The 23,054-nt window shown below is 32.9% G+C and overlaps 2 protein-coding genes across 2 annotated transcripts; both read right to left on the bottom strand.

The window, feature by feature from the left end:
- Positions 1-10,351: 10,351 nt before the first annotated feature.
- On the bottom strand, positions 10,352-13,247 carry LOC131638446 (putative receptor protein kinase ZmPK1). Its single transcript, XM_058909008.1, has one exon. It carries the CDS (start codon positions 13,210-13,212, stop codon positions 10,822-10,824), a length of 2,391 nt encoding a protein of 796 aa, XP_058764991.1. The 5' UTR covers positions 13,213-13,247; the 3' UTR covers positions 10,352-10,821.
- Positions 13,248-15,711: 2,464 nt separating this feature from the next.
- On the bottom strand, positions 15,712-19,632 carry LOC131638447 (putative receptor protein kinase ZmPK1). The gene is made up of 2 exons (XM_058909009.1): positions 19,209-19,632; positions 15,712-18,233 (listed from the first exon to the last, which is right to left on the bottom strand). The coding sequence occupies exons 1-2, from the start codon at positions 19,471-19,473 to the stop codon at positions 16,114-16,116; spliced, it is 2,385 nt and encodes a 794-aa protein (XP_058764992.1). The 5' UTR covers positions 19,474-19,632; the 3' UTR covers positions 15,712-16,113.
- Positions 19,633-23,054: the final 3,422 nt, after the last annotated feature.

Here is a 23,054-nt window from a genome sequence, read left to right as displayed (position 1 = left end):
ATGTAGTTGAAGGACTCGAGCTTTAAAGGTTTTGTCAGCACATTTGTAAGTTGTTCTCCTGTGCTGCAATGAGCCTTCTCATTCTTTCCATCTTTAGCTAAATCTCTAAGGAAATAGAATCTAACATCTATGTGTTTACATCTTCCATGCATGACAAAATTCTATGACAACTTGATTGTGGAATTATTATCACACTGTATGATTGTGCCTTGATGTTGATTTTGGCAAGGTGTTGGAGGATGCTTTGAAGCCAAAATCTTTGATAAGCACATGAGGCTGCTGCAACAAACTCTACTTCAGTGCTTGACATTGTTACTATGGGCTGCTTCTTTAAGGACCATGATACGAGGCCTAATCCAAGCTTGAAGTCATACTTTATCTATCATCATTATCCCCTGCATAATCAGAGCCTGACCATCCTTGCAGTATTGCTTCATGATCACTTTGTACAAAATTCCTAGATTTGCAGTTCCTTTCAAATACCTCAGGATCCTTTTTGTTGCTGCCAAGTGAGCTTTAGTTGGTCTCTTCATATACCTTGCCACCAGTCAATCAGAATATGCAAGATCATGCCTAGTAGTAAGTAGATACATCAAACTCCCCTCCATAAGTTGACTTATGACAATGCCACATAATGTTTCTCGCCTCTTCACCTACAACACACCTACGAATCAAACCATCAGCACTAATTTTAAACAGATAGAGCTCGTCCCACAATTAGTGATTAGCCTCTTTGTAAAAAAATATTTCTTTTGTTGCCTGATGTACTCCTTAGGGACCTTTTTTATAGCTTTGTAATTGGCCATATCAGCAAACCAAGGTCTTTCGCTGATTTCCAACAAGTGCTCATCCAAAAACTCTTTAGTAATGTTATTTTTCTTCTGAGTCACTTCCTTATTTTTCAACCAGGATAAATGGTCAACTACCACATTTTCAGAACCTTTTTTATCCTTGATTTCTAAGTTGAACTCTTGTAGAAACAATATCCATATGAGTAACTTTGGCTTAGAATATCATTTGTTGAAGTGATATTTCAATGGTGCATGATCTATAAAAATAACAAATTTCAAAACCAATTAGATAATGCCTAAAAATTTTCCAATGTGAATGCTACAACTAGTTATTCTTTTTTGGTGTTGGTGTAATTCACCATATTTTCTTTTAAAACTTTACTAGCATAGTAGATTGCAAAAAAAAATTCTCGTGGCATTGACAGAGAACTGTCCTACCAGGTAATCGCTCACATCACTCATCATTTCAAAGAAAAGTTCTCAATTTGGGGAAACGATTACGGATGCAATAACTAACTTGTCTTTATTAATAGAAAAGTTTTCAAACATTCAACACCAAAATCAAAATCATTTTTGAAATTCTATTCTTAAGGGGATAGATGTTGGAACAACTGATCCAACAAGTTATACCAATCTGACAACAGTAACAACACTAATAACTTAATGCAAAAAGCAATAAAATAACACACGAGATTGGTAACCCAGTTCTGTGAAACCACACTTACGTTTACAGGGCACTATACCCATGAAAGGAAATTCACTACTTCGAATTAGTGTACTTAGTCTTATAGGAACATCAACCCCTGTGATGTTCAATGTCTCTTCCTAATCCTAGTGAATTTCTATTTAGGACTCCCCCTAAATACGAGAACCCCTATCACTTTCTCTCACTCACGAACCCCCTAGTGATCAACTTCAATAACAACTCTATTGATCATTAAATTTACAAATCAACTAAGACAAACCAACAGCTTTGCCAAGTTACTAAAACATAGAGTGGTGTACAACAGAGATTCAACATTAATCCTTATGATGACATTAGAGTAGAATACAAGAAACAAAATACTCATAAAACCTAGCACAAAGAACATAGTTTTTGCGCATAAAACTCACTCTTAAACATGAGAATCGAGTCTCCTTATAAAGCAACGTCTTTTGGGATTTTTTGCTTAGATATCTGAATTAAATTCGTCCATAATAATAGCTGAAGTAATTGGATATGATATGCTCCATAAAAATATCCAACAAAAGATATGATTTTTTATATTTCAAATTCAAATTTAAATATCCATTTAAATATGGTTTGATCTTCTCTAGTTGTCAAAAAATCAAACAAACATTGCTAACAAATCTGCAACAAAATCTGATTGAATCATAATCAGAAATTTTGCACCAAACAACATCTATCTTATCCTGCTGACAAGGACCAAATGTTGTACTACACACATGTTGAAGCATCGTGTTCAACATGTTGCACCAGTACATCCAAATCAACTCTTCTCCAAGAATTCTAGATCTTCTTGTAGAGTGAATCTTTGATAGATTAATTAAAACCAATAGTAGAATACCTTCTGTCTGTTGTAAGAGACCAGATGTTGCAGCACACATGTTGGAACATTGTGTTCAACATGTGTCCATTTTATACCAAAAATAGCTTGAACATTCTCCATGTTGTTTTGCATAATGCAACCAATCCAAAAGGACTAACAATCTCCCCCTTTTGGCAATTTTTGGCAAAAAAAACTCTTCAAGAAGATAAAAACTTAGTAATAAGAAATCCCATACTCAGAATAAACAATAGCAGCAATAGAAGAACAACTATCAAAGCATACATCAACAGCAGAAGTAACACAAATCAGTAGCAGGACGATGATAGTTGCTACACATCAGTTAGTTGATACATAATACTCTAATAAAGTTAACATGCAATCATTCATGACAGGTATGTCATGCCTGCACACACAGTTAGTAGTAAGTAGTCAAAGATTATAAACTACTACTAACACACAACCAAATCTGTGGACACAGATCTGGGCCAGATCGTTTAGCGTGTGTGCTTTCCATAAAATACTAAAAAAACCATAATAGTGGTTAATACTAGTTAGTACTAAACACATCAGAGATCAACAAATATCACCTTCTATGAAATCAGTAGTTAGTAGTCAGAAAAACTACCACCTACACACTATTACACACCATTAAGCAGTCAGAAAACTACCCTTTACACATTATTACACACCATTACGCCACCTTTTTGTCATAGTTTGGCAAAGATATTCCTCAGAAATATTGGCCAGTCATCACAGAGGTTAGTATGTTAACACATACACACATCATATCAGGAGTATACAAACATCTCGACAGATGTTGAACCCGATTCTAGAGCATAAAGAACTCTCAAAATACAACAAAGTTGCCATCAAAATTTATTTATTATAAAAAAAGAAAAATATTGATAAAATCCTAAAAGAACAAAATATGCTCGTTGCAATCAAATTCAAGTTCGTGGGTTAGTTATGCAAAGAGAAGGTATTAGCACCCCTCACATTCGTTGTACTCAACCGGAACCATTTAGTAAGCTTTGCGAATATGAGTGTTAGCTTAATGCTATTTAGTTTCTTTTAATTATTGTGTGTTAAGAAAGAAATAAAGAACTAAAAATATATTTTTTTATTAGGGTGCTTGACGAGACGTTGAATGTCGCTCCTATATGTATTCTCTGGCGGGAAGAGGAGTTCAAAGTTACGCAGTTCTTAGTAGAAAACCACATATATGTTGGTTGATTTTAGTGAATAATATTTAAGTCGCATTCTAGCGGTTAAACGTTGCTTGTATGCTCGCGCGTGAGAGGTTTAAGCATTTGTTTGTATCGTGGTAAAATAGATAAAATATCATTTATTTATTGATCCGCTGTCGCACACAGATCAAAAACGAGTTTTTGTAAAAACTGTAGTAACGGTAACGACAACTCGAATATCGTTCTCACAAGGATTCTTGATTTTATTAACTAACACTAAAAACGATAATGGGGGTTTGTTTTAGAATCAATTTATAAAACAGAGTAAATTAAGTGATTATCAAAATAAGCTAAACGACTAATCCTACTGATTCGGGTTCCGACTTATCATCGGTTATGATAACACCATTCCCTAAACGGCTTCGATCCTATTCGATTATGAGATTAATCAGACAAGCGCTTATCAAAATCATACGAGTTATGTTCCTGTTTACCGAATTAAGCAAACGGTTAAGAATATGACGAGTTAACGAATTAAGCAAACGATAACACGCAATTAAATTTAGGAACATGCATACAATCGAATTTAATCAATTCTATCCTATGAACAACAATCGAATTAAGCAAACAATTGTAATCAAATTAAGCAAATGATTTCATAGAAAAGAATTGAATAGGAATCAAATTTAAATTAGTATTAGAATAACCTCAAAGCAATGGAACCCATAAGCAGCAGGATTTGCCTTCAGGAATTAGTTCTTCATTCTAATCATGAAACCAAAAGTAAAATTTGTGGCAAAAAAAAGGTCTCTAGTATTCTAGCGGCTGCTAACCCTTATAAAACAAAATAATGTTTTCTTCTCTACTAACTCAAACTGGGTCAAAAACATAAACCAAGCCCATAAAATCATGACCCAATAACAAATTATTCTAATGACTGAAATTTCAACGAAATTCTGGGAACTATGCCTTTCGAATTTGCCTTTGACTCCAACATGAAAGATGTAGCTCTTTCTCTTAGCTTTCCGGCGATTATTAGAACGCGTCGATCCGATTCCTGGAGCTCCAGTTATAATCATTTTAGTGCAGACTGCTAATGCTGAAAATAGAGTGCGAAAATCAAATAAGTGCAAAAATAAACTGATTTATAAAAACACATTAAAATAGAAAAAAAAACCAAGGTAAAGTATGGAAATGCATAAGTATAAACATAGAGGAATGTGCATCAAAATGCACTGATCATTTATGAAAAAATTTAAGTCGCGCAGGGGCGAAAAAATGATAGTTTAATTGGTTGAGATTGTTTTTTAGGTGAAAGATGAGTATTCGAACAACAAGCTAAGTACGACTAGCATTCAAATACTCGGAGAAAAAAGATATTACATCCAAACTAATCCTCTTTTATCCAAGCCGATTATGAAATTTGTGAGACGAATTAAGCCATAAGTATTTAACGGAATACAAGTATTCGAACAACAAGCTAAGTACGACTATCATTCAAATACTTAAGGGAAATAGATGATATTACTTACAAACCAATCCTTTTTTATCAAATTAAGACCGAACCAAATTCGATTAGTTATCATATGACAAATAGGCATGCCCTCCCCATTTACACCCTCCTCGCAAAATCCCAAAAAAAAATGGGGTGGACTTTGCTGAGGGTGCAAGCCTAAAACTTTGTCCTGCCCCGAAAAAAAATGATTGTGGGGCGAGGCGGGTGTTGCATTTTTTAAGTCTAAAAATTGCAAATGTTCATGTTAATGCTCGCTCCCGAAAAAAATGGGATAGACATACGGACTTAAAACCTTGTTCCATCCTATAAAAAAATGTGGAAAAAAACAGAATATCTGACGGTTCGGGCCTATTTTACCACCCGTACGGTGACCCATAAGAATAAGGCAATCTAATGAAATTATATAGTTCCTAGAACCATAAGAATAAGGCAATATAATGGAATTATATAGTTTCTAGAACCATTAGAATCCACAAGTGGAAACCTCTTCACGAGTCTTGGGGGTATATGTAGCCGTCACTAAGAGAATTAGCTTTATTCAAATGTACCATTTATATATTTTTAAATATTATTTTATCAATCATAATTTGATATTTAATATTTTATAAACTTAACGAGGATGACAATGGACACGAGATATTATTTTAATGAATTTCCATAAATAAAATAAAAAAGATTGAGAGCTATGGGTCGAGGGCGTCCGAAAAAGACAGTGCCTCCGCCACACAAAAATACTCTTTCTCCGGTGAAGATTGTTGAGAATTATGGTCACGCTGATCACACTGGTCACACTGATGAACAAATTAACCTAGCTAGCTCAAGTAAGTGCGATGAGAACATTCTTGAAGAGAAGCCTATCCCGGTTGAAACCTCAAAGATTGCTGAAACCCTAGCGTCCAAGGCTGAAGAAGGGAGGAAGTTATGGGTTGATGTTATGAATGATAATAGGAACCCTGCTAAGGGTAGGCAGATGAAGTTCATTGCACCAAAAGTTATCAATGGAGAGATTGAGGTGGAAACTGAGGTTGAGGATATCATTGATGAGCTGAAATTTTGGCAATCGTCCCTTGTTCTCTATGCCTTGGGTGGAGAACTTAGCATGAATGCAGTTAAGACCTTTAAGACGAAGAGCTGGAATTTTGTTCAACTTCCAGATATGTACTACCATGAAGAGGGATACTTCATCCTTCGATTCAAGTCGTTTAAGGAACGAGATAATGTGTTGATGAAAGGACCCTATACGACACGTAGTATGCCCATTCTGATTCGAGAATGGAGGCCAGATTTTAACCTCAAAGACGACCTTCTGCATACTTTACCTATATGGGTGAAACTACCTCACCTTCCTCTATACCTTTGGGGAGATGTTAGACTTAACAAGATTGGAAGTGCCTTAGGTACTCCAATTGTCACCGATGAATGCACTGCAAACCGGCTCAGAGTTTCATATGCTAGGATCTTGGTTGAAATGGATATCACTAAGGAATTTCCTAAAACCATTACGATTCGTGACAAGGATGGTGAAAAGATGCTGCAAGGAATAGAATATGAATGGAGACCACTTTATTGTGGAAAATGCCAGAAAGTGGGGCACAATTGTGAAAAGATTAAGACAAAAGTTATGCAGTGGAAGCCTAAACCTAAGCCACCAGAAGCAACTACTATTCAGAGCCTGCTAAAGAGAAAGAGGGCATCCCTAAAACTTCCACTGGAAAAATAGAGGAAGCTCATGAACAATGGATTAAAGTAAACAATTCAAGAAAGGATAGAGGTAAGAGACTTATGCTTGATAATCCTGTAGCTACTGTGTTATGTGACAATGGTTTTGATGCTCTTGGGATTTTGAATGATCTGCAAGAGCTTCAAAAAACAGGTCAATGATAGTTTCTTGGAATGTTAGGGGGTGTAATAAAATGGCTAAGCTAAGGGAGATTAGCTCCCGTCTCCTTGAGCTTAGTGCTGACATAAACATTTTGATTGAAACTAGAATTAAAGCTAGTCAAGCAGCTTCTGTTAGAAATAAGCTTAACATGGGAGGGAAATATGTTGATAACTACAACTTCCATAATAATGGTAGGATAGGGTTGTGGTGGAATCCTCACAATATAGATATAAAATTCATTACTGGTTCTAACTAAATGTTGCATTGTGTAGTTTATGATACTCAGGGTAATTTCAAATTTTTCATCACTGCCATATATGCCTTGAACAAACTGGATCAAAGGAGGAAACTATGGCAAGACTTAAACAATTTGCATCCACAAGGGCCTTGGTGCCTCATAGGCGACTTTAATAATGTCCTCAAGTCTCAATATAGGATTGGGGGGAACATTGTCACTGAAGCTGAGTACTCTGATCTGCAGGCCTTCATGGATAACAATCAACTTGCTGATATTGATATTAATGGTGATTATTTTACTTGGTCGAATAACCATTTGGTTGATACTATTTACTCAAGAATAGATAGGCTCATAGCTAATCATGACTGGTTCCACATGTATATGGATCTCACTTTGCAGAACCAGCCTCATTTTGTATTTGATTATTCTCTCTTGTTTGTTGCTAATCACTTGAGACCTAATAAGAAGCACATGAGATTCAGATTCATCAATAGCACCACTGAAGTGACAGGTTACAATTATTTGATTAAAAACAATTGGAATGCTAGTACCAGTGGCAGACCCATGTTTATTCTTTGGACAAAGTTGAAAAGGCTCCAGCTAATCTTGTATAAGCTGCACAGACCCCTAACTCTTGCCAAACAGAATCCCATTCATGCTAGAAATCAGCTTATTCAAGCTCAAAATATCTTGGCTAGTGATAGGATGAACAGTTATATGATTAATGAAGTGAAGAAGTGTACTAAAAACCTTATAAAATGGAACAATATTGAGTTAGACATCCTGAAGCAAAGATCTAAAATTAGCTGGATTAAGAGTGGTGATGAAAATTCCTCTCTCTTTCATGCTTCTGTTTAGGCAAAACAGGATCAAAGGGCTATGAATAGACTTTAAAAGGAGGATGAATCTATTATTACAAGTCAAGTTGAGATTGAGAAGGAGGTCTTAGAATTCTATAGTGAGCTTATGGGAAAGAATGATGATGAATTTTTTGCATTGATCTTGAAGCAATGATAAAGGGCCCTCAGCTTAATAATACTCGGAGGGAAAGCCTTGTGAAACCTATTAGTGATGAAGAGATATTCTCTAGTCTCAAGGGCATTGATGATACTTCAGCACCAGGCTTGGATGGGTTCAACTCAAAGTTCTTTAAGCATAGCTGGGACATTGTAAAATCTGATGTAATAGCTGCTATTCATGAGTTTTTTGAAAAAGGGAAATTGCTTAAAGCTTTCAACTGCACCATTGTGTCTCTTATTCCTAAAAGCAATGCTGCCAAGAGTGTGAAAGAGTTCAGACCTATTTCTGTGTGCTCTACATTCTACAAGATTATTTCTAGAATTATGACTAAGAGACTTGGATGTGTCATTGGTAGCATAATTAGCCCAAATCAGGCTGCTTTCATTCCTGGGCAGCAAATTCACAATCATATTCTTCTTGCCTATGAGCTCATCAAAGGCTAAAGTAGATGTAGTGGTCCCCCCAGGTGCAGGTTGCAAATTGATATGCAGAAAGCTTATGACATGATAAGTTGGAGAGCTTTACATTGTATGATGCGGGAGCTTGGAATTCCTGGCCAATTCATTAAGTGGATTTTGATAGGTGTCTCTATTGTGTCCTACAGGTTTCAAGTTAATGGTTATCTCTCCTCCTTGTTGATGGCTAGACGAGGTATTCGACAAGGTGACCCTTTGTCCCTTTATCTTTTCACCTTCATTATGGAATGCCTCCAGCGTTTTCTCCACAAAATGCAATGCAATCCAGACTTTAAACATCACTCGAAATGTGAGAGGCTGGACTTGACCAACTTGATGTTTGTTGATGATATTCTCCTTTATGCTAGAGGTGATGCCCTTTCTGTTGAACTTATGCTCAAAGCTTTCAAAGCCTTTGCTGAATCCACAGGTATGAAAATTAACTCTAGTAAAAGTAACATCTATTTTGGTAATGTGGATAGTTGTACCAAAAACATCATTCTTAATATGTCTGGTTTCAAAGAAGGATGCCTTCCTTTTAGATACTTAGAAGTTCCTCTTACCTGTAAAAAGCTAGCCAATTGTCACTACATGGGGCTGGTCGATAAAATTATTTGTCGAATTCGTCATTGGACAGCTATATTTCTTAGCTATGCGGGCAGACTGCAGCTCATTAAAAGTATCACCTTTGCCATGGCCAATTATGGGCTTATGTGCTTTCCTTTACCAAAATCAGTTATTAGAAAAATTGACTCTATATGTCGATCTTTTTTGTGGTGTGGATCTGACACTATCAGTAGGAAAAGTCTTATTGCTTGGTCTAAAGTTTGTAAACCTATTAAGCAAGGTGGCTTAGGTATTATTAATTTGTCCACGTGGAATCAGTGTGCAATGCTGAAATTGTTATGGAACATTTGTAACAAGAGTGATAGCCTTTGGGTGAAGTGGATACATGCCTACTATCTCAAAAACAATGGCATAATGGAGGTTAATATCAAAGGGAATAGCACCTGGATTATGAGAAATATTCTGGCACAGAGAGAATATATTTCCTACATTGCAGCTGATTGGAATTCAATGCTTGAACAAGGTAAATTTTGTATGAAGCTTGTTTATGATAACATGAAGATCGGTGCTATTGTTAGCTGGTACAAGCTATTGATGTATAAATATATTAGGCCTAGGGAGAAATTGATTTTCTGGCTTGCGTGTCACAATCGACTGACAACAAAAAGCAGATTGGTGAAAATGGGAATGCTGAAGGAAAGTAACTGTATTTTTTGCAGCAAAGAAGAAACCATTCAACACCTCTTCTTTGAATGTGATGAGGTAAGGAAGATTTGGTGTACTGTCCTTAAGTGGATTCAAGTGTATCGTTATCCTAAGAGATGGGATGAAGAGCTACATAAACTATCTACGGGGCTTGGATCTTTCGCAATAGTCATTGTTTTGGAAAGCAGTGTGATAGTTCCTCCATTATTGATAAAATTGTGTTTAGAGGATGTCATAGTTCAATTCTAAAGCCTCGTATTGTTAGATTAATGTTGTTGTAGGTTTCTGTGTTTGTTTTATTGATTTTTGGATTGGCTGGATCCTAGCGATCGCCGTGTACTCACTTGTTTTTTTGGATTTATCAAATTTATTTCTTCCAAAAAAAATTTTATAAAAATACTAGTTAGTTTTTTAATATTTTAAATATTCATAAATTGTCTCAATTTTACAATATCTACCACCATATACATTAACTACAAACAACTATCTAACATGGAGTTTTGTCAGTTGGATATAATAGAAAATTTTAAAAAAAAAGTCAAATAAATAATACAATGATGTTACCCCTTTATATGAGAAGTCAAAATTTGATGCAAGTGGTAGATAGATGATAGAATAGATTGATTGGTATATTGAAAAAATAATGGCCATACATGTTATACCGTTCTTTGTCAAGCTATACATGACTGTTTATCTAGATCGTAGGAGACAAATAATCATCTCCAAGATTTATGGTATTGGTGGTAGGTTTCAATAACTAAACTTCACATTTTTTAATAGACACAATCTCAAAATAATTCACTTTTAATTCACATATATATTTTATTTGGAAAGTAAATACATTCTTCACATATCTCTAACTATAATATTTTGAAAATGGTAATGACTATATGAAATGTACTATCACACATCACTGACCATCAGTTCCATGGTATTGAAGCATCTCAACAACTCTACTCATAGTAGGCCTTGAATCTCTTTCATCCACAACACAATCCAAAGCAACTTTAGCCAACATCTCCATCTTACTTTTATCATAACCTAATCCAATTTCATCATCAACAATTTCCTCCAACCAACCAACACTACTCCCTTTTTTATCTCTCACCCAAGTAACCAACCTCCCAACACTTTCCTTTTCACCATTCAATACTTTGAAACCTGTTGTCGGACTCTTACCTGTTATCATCTCCAACACAACAATTCCATAGCTATAAACATCAACTTTAGATGTTATTGGCAAGTTGAAAATCCATTCAGGTGCCATGTAACCTCTTGTTCCTCGAATCGTAGAGACGCTTAAGTTGTTGAGATTGTTTCTATTTTGTAGCTTAGACAATCCGAAATCCGCTAACTTGGGTTGGAAGTTAGAATCAAGAAGTATGTTTTGTGGCTTTATATCACAATGTAAAATCCACTCCAAACATTCTTCATGTAGATATGCTAAAACTCTTGCTATTGCTAAAGCAATTTTGTATCTTTTACTCCAATCAAGTTTATTAGATGATAGATTTTCGGCTAAAGAACCGTTTTCCATGTACTCATAAACCAATAGTCTATATTTTCCCTCGGCGCAATATCCCCACATTTCAATCAAGTTCATGTGATTAAGTCTTCCAATGATGCCTACTTCGGCGAGAAACTCACTTTCTCCTTGTTGAGCATTGTAAAGTCTCTTTATCGCGGCGTGTCTTTGATCAGATAATACGCCTTTGTATACAACGCCTCCCCCGCCTCTTCCGATCTCTTGACTGAACCCTTTTGTTGCTTTCTTGAGCTCCAAGTAACTGAATTTTCTAAACCCTATTTCGGCAAGGTGGTAACGGTGTTGGTCTGCATTAGTCTTTTGGCGCGACCTGAATAGAGAACACCAAACGGAAAAAATGCAGACCGCTTCAAAAGCTCCGATCACAGTGACGAACCAGAGAAAAAACTTTACGTAATGGTTTTCGCTTTCTTTGACATAAACTCTTTCAAGTTTTTCTAAACAAAGATGATTACTCGGAGTCGAAGATTCTCCTTTAGAGAAGCTATTACCTTTAGGTAATCTCAAGTAGGTTGATCCTTCAAAAGAAGGTACAAACCTTCCATTTTGCAATTGTGTTTTTGTAAAACACCTATAAAACCCCTTTTTCTCCCAAAAAGAATGTTGAAATGCAACACAATTACAATCTTGTATGCATAAATCCTCACAAGTACTATAGTTACAAATTTCAATATAATGAAAATCATAACCATAAAACTCAACATTCTTCATCTCTAAAAAGGTTGACTCACTTTTATTGCAAGTGAAATCAAACATAGGTTCACAACCATAAGACCAATCATTATGATTCCTCATCTTATACCCTGGAATACAAGAGCACTTTCTTCCATACTCAGGACTATAACTACATGTACTATTAGCTCCACAAATTCCATGAACCAAACAAGTACCAGAAAAGGCTTGCCACGAAACATACCAATTCTTTGACACATTATTTCTGCTATAAACTCTCACCATACCATCAGAGTCAAGTTTCATTATTCTTTGCAGCACAGATCCATAATCAGAAGTCGAAAAAGTGAAATTATCAGAAGAATGGAAGTTACCAAGAGAGTCCAACACTGCAGTTCTGCTACTGTTGAAATTTGATCTGCCAACATCCCAACTCAGAAGCCAAGGTCTTGGCCAATACGAGCTAGAAACATCGCGGCCGTTGTAATGAAGGCCGAAAATATTTTCATCGTCGAAAAACGACATGTAGAAGCCAGATGAATGATTAGTCTCACTTATTGCAGCAACAAGCTTTGTATATCTTGTGAGAGGTTGACCAGGAAGGAGAGTATCTGTTGGAGAATCAAAACTCTGCCAGAGAATTTCGGTTCCTTGCAGCTCACGCAACACAAGATTTCCATCGTTTTTGAGATGCAACTCTAATGGTTTCAATGATGCAGTGTTTGAAGACCAAACATTGTTTAGAGAAACATCAAGAAGAACAATGTTTCCTGTGTTTAAAAGGGTGAGTTTGGATCGTTTTCCGTTAACCGGTTGGTCTCGATTCGCCGTCCAAATGATTGTGTTGTTGAGTTTGAGGGAATTTGGTTCTGTGAACCATATGGCAAAGGAGTAGGCATTTTCACCAATGGAAGTAAAGCCAGCAGTGAACATGCCATTTGGTGAGATGATTTTGTCTTCTGGATTTTCTACTGAGATGGATGAACCTTTTCTCAAGGATGATGATGAAGAAGAAGATGAAGATTGGAATGAAAAGATCAATACTAGAAGAAATAGTGTGAATGAGAAATCCATATTTTTCATGAAGCTCTTGAAGTTGCATTTATTTTTTTAGTTATGTACTACTAGCAAGTAGCAAGAATACATTAAATTAAGCTATTCAGATTAAAAATAGGAAAAAAAATTGTCAAATTTTCTTCTTCAATTACATCATAAATTAATAAAAATTATTATGAAATAATCTAATTTTTTCTATATAATTGATTTTTTTCAACTACCAGTTTATATTTATATTGAGTTCAACAATAATACACTGATCAATACATCAATATCTTTGAAAATGTCAACCAACCAACTCATCTTTTGACCCTAATAATTTGAACCTCTAATAAAAGTTTGAGTTCAAAAACTAATACTATTAATATATTCAACGTTATTGTTAGGGAAGACCTAAATAATTTAATTAGAACTAATTAAATTTCATGCAACAAGAGAAAATATATTAAAAAGTTGATTACTCTTTCACATAATAGAAAAACAATTTTTATAAATTTTAACAGAATTTTTTAAGTGAACACTACTCATGTACCTTATCTTGAATTTATCTTAAATTTAGTTGAATATCAGTATTCTTATTCAATCAAACTAAGTTATTTTTTTCTATGCCACTTTTTAAATAATTTTATTTTAAAATAAAATAAACTTTTTAATTAATTTACACATATCGGTATCCAACTACCTATCGTTGAGTATTTAAATTTTTTTTAAAATCTTTTGTATACTCAGAGAGATTTACTACAATAAAGAGAATCTGTTGAATATTTATTGTCAATATTATCAAGATAAGGATAACTACCAATTAAATAATACAAGAATTGATTAACCTATTTAATTTCTTCGACAGACTTGATCATGACAGGGTTGAATGAATTAAATGGTCTTTCATGCACTTGTATAAATGATTCAACTTGTTTTACTTTATTGTTTTCTAATTATAAATTTCTTTGAAAAAATATTTTTATATTCTTATTTGGTTTTATTTTATTTTCTTCTGACTCATCTCAAATTATAAATCATTTAAAAATATTTGTTTGAATTATTAATTCTATTGATGTGTTAATTAAGTTAAAGAGGGTAAGTTGCTAGTCCAAGGTTCAATTTCTTATATTTGTTTACAATTTTAACAAGTTGTTGTTTATAACGCCTGGATTTTTATTCAGGATATAACTTTAAAAGAACTATATTTATTTTTAAAATGTTACAATTTAATTTTTTTTATTTAAAATTATAATTACAAGTTTGAAATGATATGTAATTTAAAGTAAAATAAATAAGTATGATAAAATATGCAACTGAAGATATAAGCTAGCTAGCTCGATTTCTAAATAAGTCATTCCACTACGGTTGCTTAAAACAACCGTAGTGATATATGGATAAATTAATGAAATTTTATAAAAAAGCGTCTGGTATTAAGCATTTAAAAATTAAAAAATATTGAAAAATGGTTGTTCTAAACAAACGTGATGAAAACTCGAAAAATATATCACAACGTTTAGGTTAAATAATTATAGTTATATCACTTTCATTTTTAAATAAAAATAAAAGGCACAACTAAAATACTGAAGAAATCACAAATTAGGAGGCATTGAGAATCGAACTCATGAAATGTATAAGATATCACCATATTTGTTTTAAATAACCGTGGTAATAAGTTAACAATGTTTAATTAAAAAATAAAAAAATAATAGGCGCATTAATTTAGAGATATCACCATGGTACTTCAAAGGAGCATTGTTGTATATACTTTTTGTAGTAGTACTCATTCGTCAAAACAAATCATATCAGACTCATACATTTGATGAATTCATTAAATGAAACATTGTCCAACACATTCTTTCACTCTGCGCCAACTCTCAATGATCTTATTTGTTTTTTCACTTAACCACGTGACACATAAAACTATTTTAGGCTAAATACCTTTTTTTGTCCCTTAAGTTCCAAAATGGTCCCGTAGTTGTTCAGAAAGGTTCACATTACTCTTTTTCGTCCAATTTTTTCTAACGGCGTCATGTGTTTCATGCTGACATCTGACGTGGCGCTGAGTCGTAGGCGTGGCACGTGAGTTGGCACACATTCTTCTTGAAATTCATTAAAATTCTGAAAAAACATTCCAAATTTTTTCCCAAGATTCAAACCCATGCCACATAGCTTGCAAGCAATACCAACTTTTCACTACACCACTTCACCACAAAATTTGGTTAAGTGAAAAGTTGGTATTGCTTGCAATTTAGGTGGCATGGGTTCAAAATGGACCCCGAGGTAAACTTAAGGGACCAAAAAAGGTATTTAGCCATTATTTAATTACCTTTGCTCATGTTTAATTTACAACTTTTTATATGAAAATTATTATGCTTAATACAATCTCTATGAGTTCGGTACTTTTTCTTATCACTTCCTACTAATTTAACCATGCATACTTACACGTACAAAAATTAGCCAACATATCTTATCACCATCTTCGTATCCACTACCAACATATTCTATTTTTATATTGATTTCATGGTTGCTCTTCATTCTAGCTCTCTCATATTTGTGCTATTTCTTATCATAAAAGGTAAAGTTCCATTTTGTCCTTCTGCAAAATTTCTTAATAGATATCTTTCTTCATACTTCGTATCATTTTGATTTACTAATATAACTTAAATCTTGTGATGTTTAATTGACCATGATTAAGGAATTTCCGTTTTTGATTTTTTTTAGGAATTTCCCTTTAACATAATCACACATACATACCATACACAATCACGAAAGAAATGGGGTGCTACACTTTTAAACTTAAAAATTGATACATTTATAAATTATAAATATCAAATTGAAACCTTTTAAAATTAGACTTGTGAAACAAATAAAGATATATTCTAGTATATATTATAAAATAACCTAAAACTTCATCATTCTAAAACTGCATATTCTCAATTTCACATATCACTCAACAACTCTTTCATTATTTTGAAGCATCTCAACCACCTGGCTCATATTAGGCCTAATATCCTTATCTTCCTCTACACAGTCCAAGGCAACTCTAGCCAAAGTTTCCATCTTACTTAAATCACAACTTGTCCCTATTGCAGGATCCAAAATTTCTTTCACCCAACATGCACTCCTCTTTTTCTCTCTTACCCAACTTATCAAACTTCCATTATATGCCATTTCTCCACCGTCTCCTTCTATATTCATCATTGTTGGATTCTTTCCAGTTATCATCTCCAACACAACAACCCCATAACTATAAACATCTACTTTAGATGTTATTGGTAAATTGAAAATCCATTCAGGAGCCATGTAGCCTCTTGTTCCTCTAATCATTGAGAATGTTGAATTGTTATCGAGATTGTTTCTATTTTTTAGCTTAGACAATCCAAAATCTGCTAACTTGGGCTGAAAGTTAGAATCAAGAAGTATATTTTGTGGCTTTATATCACAATGTAAAATCCACTCTAAACATTCTTCATGTAGATAAGCTAGAACTTTAGATATTCCTAAAGCAATATCATACCTTTTACTCCAATCAAGTATGTTTGTCTTAGATGAAAGATTTTCACCTAAAGAACCATTTTCCATGTGCTCATATATCAAAATTCTATGCTTACCTTCAACACAATATCCCCACATTTCAATCAAGTTCATATGATTAAGCCTTCCGATGATGCTTACCTCAGCTTGAAACTCTCCTTCTCCTTGTTTAGCTTCATTCAATCTCTTTATTGCAACATCTCTTTGATCTGGCAATGTACCTCTATAGACAACCCCTCCTCCACCTCTTCCAATCTCATTGCTAAAATTCTTTGTAGCTACCTTCAACTCAGAGTAACTATATCTTCTAAATCCCAAAAATGCATGATCAAAGCCATTTTGATTTGCACTAGACTTTTTCTTGGTTTTATTTAAACAAACCCAAACCACAACAAAGAGAACAAATTCTAAACCACCAGCTGCAATTGATGTCCACAGAAAAAACCTCACCAAATTGTTTGTTGGTTTTTTGACATAGTTTTTGAAAAGCTGCACCAAACAAACATGATCTTTTACACTCACAAACTCTTGTTTTGAGAAGTTCTTACCTTTTGGAAGTCTCAAGTAAGTTGTTCCTGGAAAACTTGGTGAATGTCTCCCATTCAGCAGTTGTAGCTTTGTGTAGCATTTGAAGATGTTACCGCCATCTTCATATGTGTATTGGAATCCTGTACAGTTACATTGTTGTAAACACAAATTCTCACAATCTTTGTAGGTAATATTTTTAACAAAATTACCATCATAGCCATATAGCTCAAAACCTTGTAATTTTAAAAAGGTAGACTCATTTCTTTTGCATGTAAAATCAAACATAGGTTCACAACCATAGGACCAATCATTGTAGCTCTTCACTTTAAATCCTGGCAAACAAGAGCATTTCTTACCCTTTTTAGGATCATAGCTACAAGTGCTATTTGCACCACAAACTCCATGAATGATGCAAGTATTAGATATTACTTGCCATGAAACATACCAATTTTCTGACAAGTTTTTTCGACTGTAAACTCGAATATTACCATCAGAATCCATCACTATTCTTCTTTGCAGAACCGTACCATAATCATATGTGGAAAAAAAGTAATTATCTGATGAAATAAACTTTCCAAGAGAATCTATCAAAGCAGTTCTACTACTATTGTAATTAGATCTTCCAGCTTCCCAATTTGACATCCAAGCTGGTGGCCAATATGTGCTTGAAACATCAGGACCATCATAGTCGAGACGAATAATATTATTATCGTCAAAGAATAACTTATAGAAGCCAGAAGAATGATTACTATAGCTTCTTGAGGAAACAAGTTTAGTGTATCTAGTGAGAGGTTGATTTGGAAGGAGAGTATTTGTTGGGAAATCATAGCTTTGCCACAAAATGGTAGTTCCTTGAAGCTCGCGTAACACAAGATTACCATCCTCTTTGAGATACAACTCTAATGGAGTATTTGAAGCCGTGTTTGAAGACCAAGTGTTGAGTTGACCTGCATCAAGCAATAGGATATTTCCTGTGCTTAAGAGGAAAAGCTTTGAATGTTTACCTGTTGAAAAATAGATGAGAACAATGTGGTCTATTATTTTTCCCTTTTTTCCTTTTTATTTTTGTAAACACAACCTCAAAGTAAGAAGAAGAAAAATTTTAAGTCTCATTTGATAAAGAAAAAAAGAGAAAAAAAACATATATATTTACTACAACACCATTCAAGGTGATCATCAAATACATGCTAAAGGAGTCAAACTTAAGAGATATGGTCAATACAATCTCATTGAAGAAAAGGAGTGGAACTGTCTGAATAAACAACAAAAAGAAAGATACTCAGTTGCCGTATTTGAGACTATATATTTTTTAAAGACAAAATATTAGTAATAATACTAATATAGATTTTAAGCCACACAAAAAGCTACACAAAAAACAAACTCCAAAAAAAAAAGTGGTCCTCTAAAAACTTCACCATAAAAAAAAAAAGATAGATTTTAAGCCACACCAAAATAAACTCCAAAAAAGAAGTGGTCCTCTAAAAACTACACCATAAAAAAAAATAACAAGATAGATTTCAAGGAAATAATAAAGGACCACAATTACTATAAGCCAAAATTAAAATCTCGATCCGTTGTTGATTAGTTTAAAGAAAAGAATTCTAAAATTATTTCATAAAAATTCAAGAATTCCATTTGCTATTAAGACCATATTGTTTATGTTATTATACATGTTCCTATTTATATAAGACTATGATGACACATTTTATATTTTATATACTAGCTAAGAAAAGTAGTGTCTGTAATTAATGTGTATATCTTATTATATCACTATTACTTTACACATTTAATTTAATTATTAATCATGTTAGAATTAATAAAGGATATATTAAAAACAAACTAAATCTTTAAATAAATTTTATAATTAGAAACAGATAGAGTATATTATTCTTATAAGTTTTTCATTTCTATTACTCTAAGCAGATTATATTAGGCAAAAGTACATAATACTAAATTTTTTGCATGAATATTAAAATTACCATTGACAGGCTGTTCACGGTTTGCCATCCAAACAATATTGTTAGGATTGTGATTGTGCAGCTCTGTGAACCATATGGCAAAGGAAAATGCGTTCTCTCCAACTTGATAGAATCCAGCAGAGAATAAACCATTTGAAGAAACAAGTACATCTTCTGTATGTTTCTCAACTGAGAGATAAGATCCCTTATTCAATGATGATAAAGAACATGAACATTGAAAACGAAATAACAAGGCTAGGAAAATATATGAAGTTTTATAAGCCATAGTTGTTGTTGCAATTGCAATGTAATTAAGCTATATGTATAGTATAGAGTTTATATATAGAAGATTTATTTGTTGTAGGTTAAGTGCAAGTGTGTGTTTTTAACAGAAAAGAAACAAAGGACGTTGCTTCGTGTAGAGTGTCGTGTATGAACTTTTCAATGCTTGACGCAGCCAGTCTCTTACACTAAGGACTTGGACTATTGGGGTCGTCCCTATATAACTATTTTTTATTAATTTTAATATTAATTATAATCTCGTTTTTGATTGCTCCATTTTAATTTTTTCGAGAGTTAATCCCTCCTTTTAATATTTGTATTTTGATCTTTTTATTTTTATTTTTAATTAGTTTTGAACCATTCCTCCCTTTTTTATATTTATTATTAAATATAAATTATTATATTTATTAAAAACATTAAATTACATTTTTGAATTTAATTTTTTAAAGAATAATTTATTTAAATTATTATATAAAAACTTATTTTATGTAATATATATATATATATATATATATATATATATATATATATATATATATATATATATATATATATATATATATATATATATATATATATATATATATATATATATATATATATATATATATATATATATATATATATATATATATATATATATATATATATATATATATATATATATAGGGCCGGTCCCGACTTTTTAGAGGCCCAGGGCAAATAAAAAAATAGACTCCTAACAAAAATTAATTTTTTACTCACAAAAAAATTCCGAAGATAAGATCAAAATTGGTAGACAACGAACACCGTCTCAAAGAAATGAAAATGGTGTTTTTTCTTACTTCAGTTGCAAAAAACCAAATCATATGAGTAAGCTTAAACAACGTCTTGACTCTAATTCACAGGTTTATCTAACTGGTAAGAAATTATAATAACATATTTCTATGATTAAAAAAATAATAAATCAAAACACAAATGATAATGAATTTGATTTCATCATAAAAAATTGATAATAAATAAGTTAATTGTATCATAAACTTTTAAATATTTAATTATAACATATAAATAATTTATAAAATTTACAGTAAGCTTAAACCAAATCATATGAGTAAGCTTAAACAACGTCTTGACTCTAATTCACAGGTTTATCTAACTGGTAAGAAATTATAATAACATATTTCTATGATTAAAAAAATAATAAATCAAAACACAAATGATAATGAATTTGATTTCATTATAAAAAATTGATAATAAATAAGTTAATTGTATCATAAACTTTTAAATATTTAATTATAACATATAAATAATTTATAAAATTTACAGTAAAATAAATTTAATTATAACATATAAGTAATTCTTAAAATTTATACTAAAATGAATTTGATTAAAAATTGCAATTTAAATTAATTGTATAAAAAAAGTTTATAATTAAAATTTAAGAGAAATTAATTGTCATATATATGGCATTAGATAATTAAAAATATGGCATATGTGGCACCGGTGATAATTAAAATGTGAAAAGAATAAATGAAAAAAAACTGATAATTAAAGATATGTCAGTGTATGGATTCGAACTGGTGACATTATAATTCCAAAAATAAGGCTTAACCGCTGGGCCACAAGCATTTATTTGCCTGTAGTTTTCGGTCATAAATATATATTTTATAATTACAGTATTATAATTTTTTAATTGTACCTCCCAAATTGAGGCCTCCATTTTTTTTGAGGCCCTGAGCTGTGGGCCTGCTTGCCCTGGCCCAGGACCGGCCCTATATATATAAAAGTTGAATCAATGAGCCATCAGTACACATTGTTAAAATTTATACGCCGATATTTATTTAATATTTTGTAAAGCAGATTTGCTGATTTGCATAAAACAGCTACACAACCAATCTCTTGGCTCTAGCAAAGATTACATGTTTAACTCTGATAAATAAATATCAAAATTCAATGTCATGAAGTATATGGTGATTGATTAAACTATTATGTACCTTAATTATCTTCAATGTAATTGTTGTAATGTGCTTTAAAACCTTTATTGATAAAGAGAAAGAAAACATATTTTGGAGATTGCATATACTGTAAAAATCAAATGTTTCAGAAAGTCAAATGAAAAGGCAAAAAAAAATCGGTCGGTGAATAGTGGTGTCCGTATGGAGAATAGTGTTGTCCGTACAGTGAATAGTGACTTCCATTTTTTCGGACTTTTTCGACAGTTTCTCGTTTTGAGTGTTTTGAGCATTTTTGGTTCGGTCCATGGATCCATATGTGATTGAATTGTGATTTTGGGCTTTCTTTGTTGGGTATTTGCTATTATAAATATGTATCTCTTATATGCTTGCAGATGCGACAATCTTAAAGCTTACAACAACAAGGGAATACAAGGGTTTAAGGTATATCATAGGGTTTTGGCTATTCTCAAGGGAAACCTTAAAAAGGCAAGAGTTTTTGAAAATCTTTGGAGTTATCTAAGAGAATTGGAGAATTGGGAAACACTTGTTTACACCTTGGGTTTGGGTTATTCATATATTGAAGGTTGAAGAGGTTGGGAAACACTTGGGTAGAAAATATGGTTAATTTTTAGGCGCCTTCAGGGTTGTTATTGGGAACCCGAAGGAAAAGGCTATTTTCTTGTAACTCATTTGTAATCTCTTGTAACTTTCTGAGTATAATAAATTGGAGAGTTTCTATCTACCCTAGAGTATATCGTTTGATCGAACTGGATAAACAAACCTTCGTCTTTTTTCTCGCCTTATTCTGTTGTATTATCCGTGTACGAATTATTATGACTGTAAACATTTATTTTAGTTGCTACTATTCTTTGCCTTACAAACTGATATTAAATTTTGTCGTAATTTCTAACCATGGTGCTCACTTGTAAACAATCTTCTTTGCTCTACGCTCACTACACCACTTTTTGTGATTCTTTTGGAAAATTTGTTACCAGAAATTTTCTGGTAACAACGACTTCCGATTGTGGAAAATTAAGATGAATTCAATTTTAATTCAAGAGAAGTGTATCAATGTTTTGAAGATTGAAGCATTGATGCCTGCATGGCTTACACACGTACAGAAGACCGAGATGATGGATAAGGCCAAGAGTGTCATTATCTTGTGCCTCGGGGATAAATTTCTAAGATAAGTCGTCAGGGAGAAAACTGGGGTTGTTATGTGGATAAAACTTGAATCAGTGTATATGACAAAGTCTTTGGCTCACAGATTGTATCTGAAATAGAAACTCTATTCATTCGAAAGGGTGGAGAGAAAATCCATAGTTGAGCAACTTACAGAATTGTTAGACGCTAGGCTTAAGGATCTAGAGGGATGAATAGATGCCTCAGAATTTTTCGGATTTATCTTAAACTTAGGCGAAAGCATTTCGCGATCGACTCGCGTCTATTCCGAACCACTATTGAAAGAATCAGATATGTGATTAAACCACAAAATAGTTAAGGATTAATGATGAAAGACCGCTTAGAGAATCAATCGGTTAAGCTAATATAGATTGTTTAACTACTTGCTTGATTAACTTTGTTTGCAATGACTTGATCATAGATGAAGCAATATATCAAACACTTGGTGATAATATCCAAATTGATTATG

The sequence above is a fragment of the Vicia villosa genome, unplaced genomic scaffold (assembly GCF_029867415.1).
Source record: "Vicia villosa cultivar HV-30 ecotype Madison, WI unplaced genomic scaffold, Vvil1.0 ctg.002314F_1_1, whole genome shotgun sequence".
NCBI classification, from domain to species: domain Eukaryota; kingdom Viridiplantae; phylum Streptophyta; class Magnoliopsida; order Fabales; family Fabaceae; genus Vicia; species Vicia villosa.
Note: the sequence above shows the minus strand (reverse complement) of the source record. Positions and strands in the feature narration are given on the sequence as shown.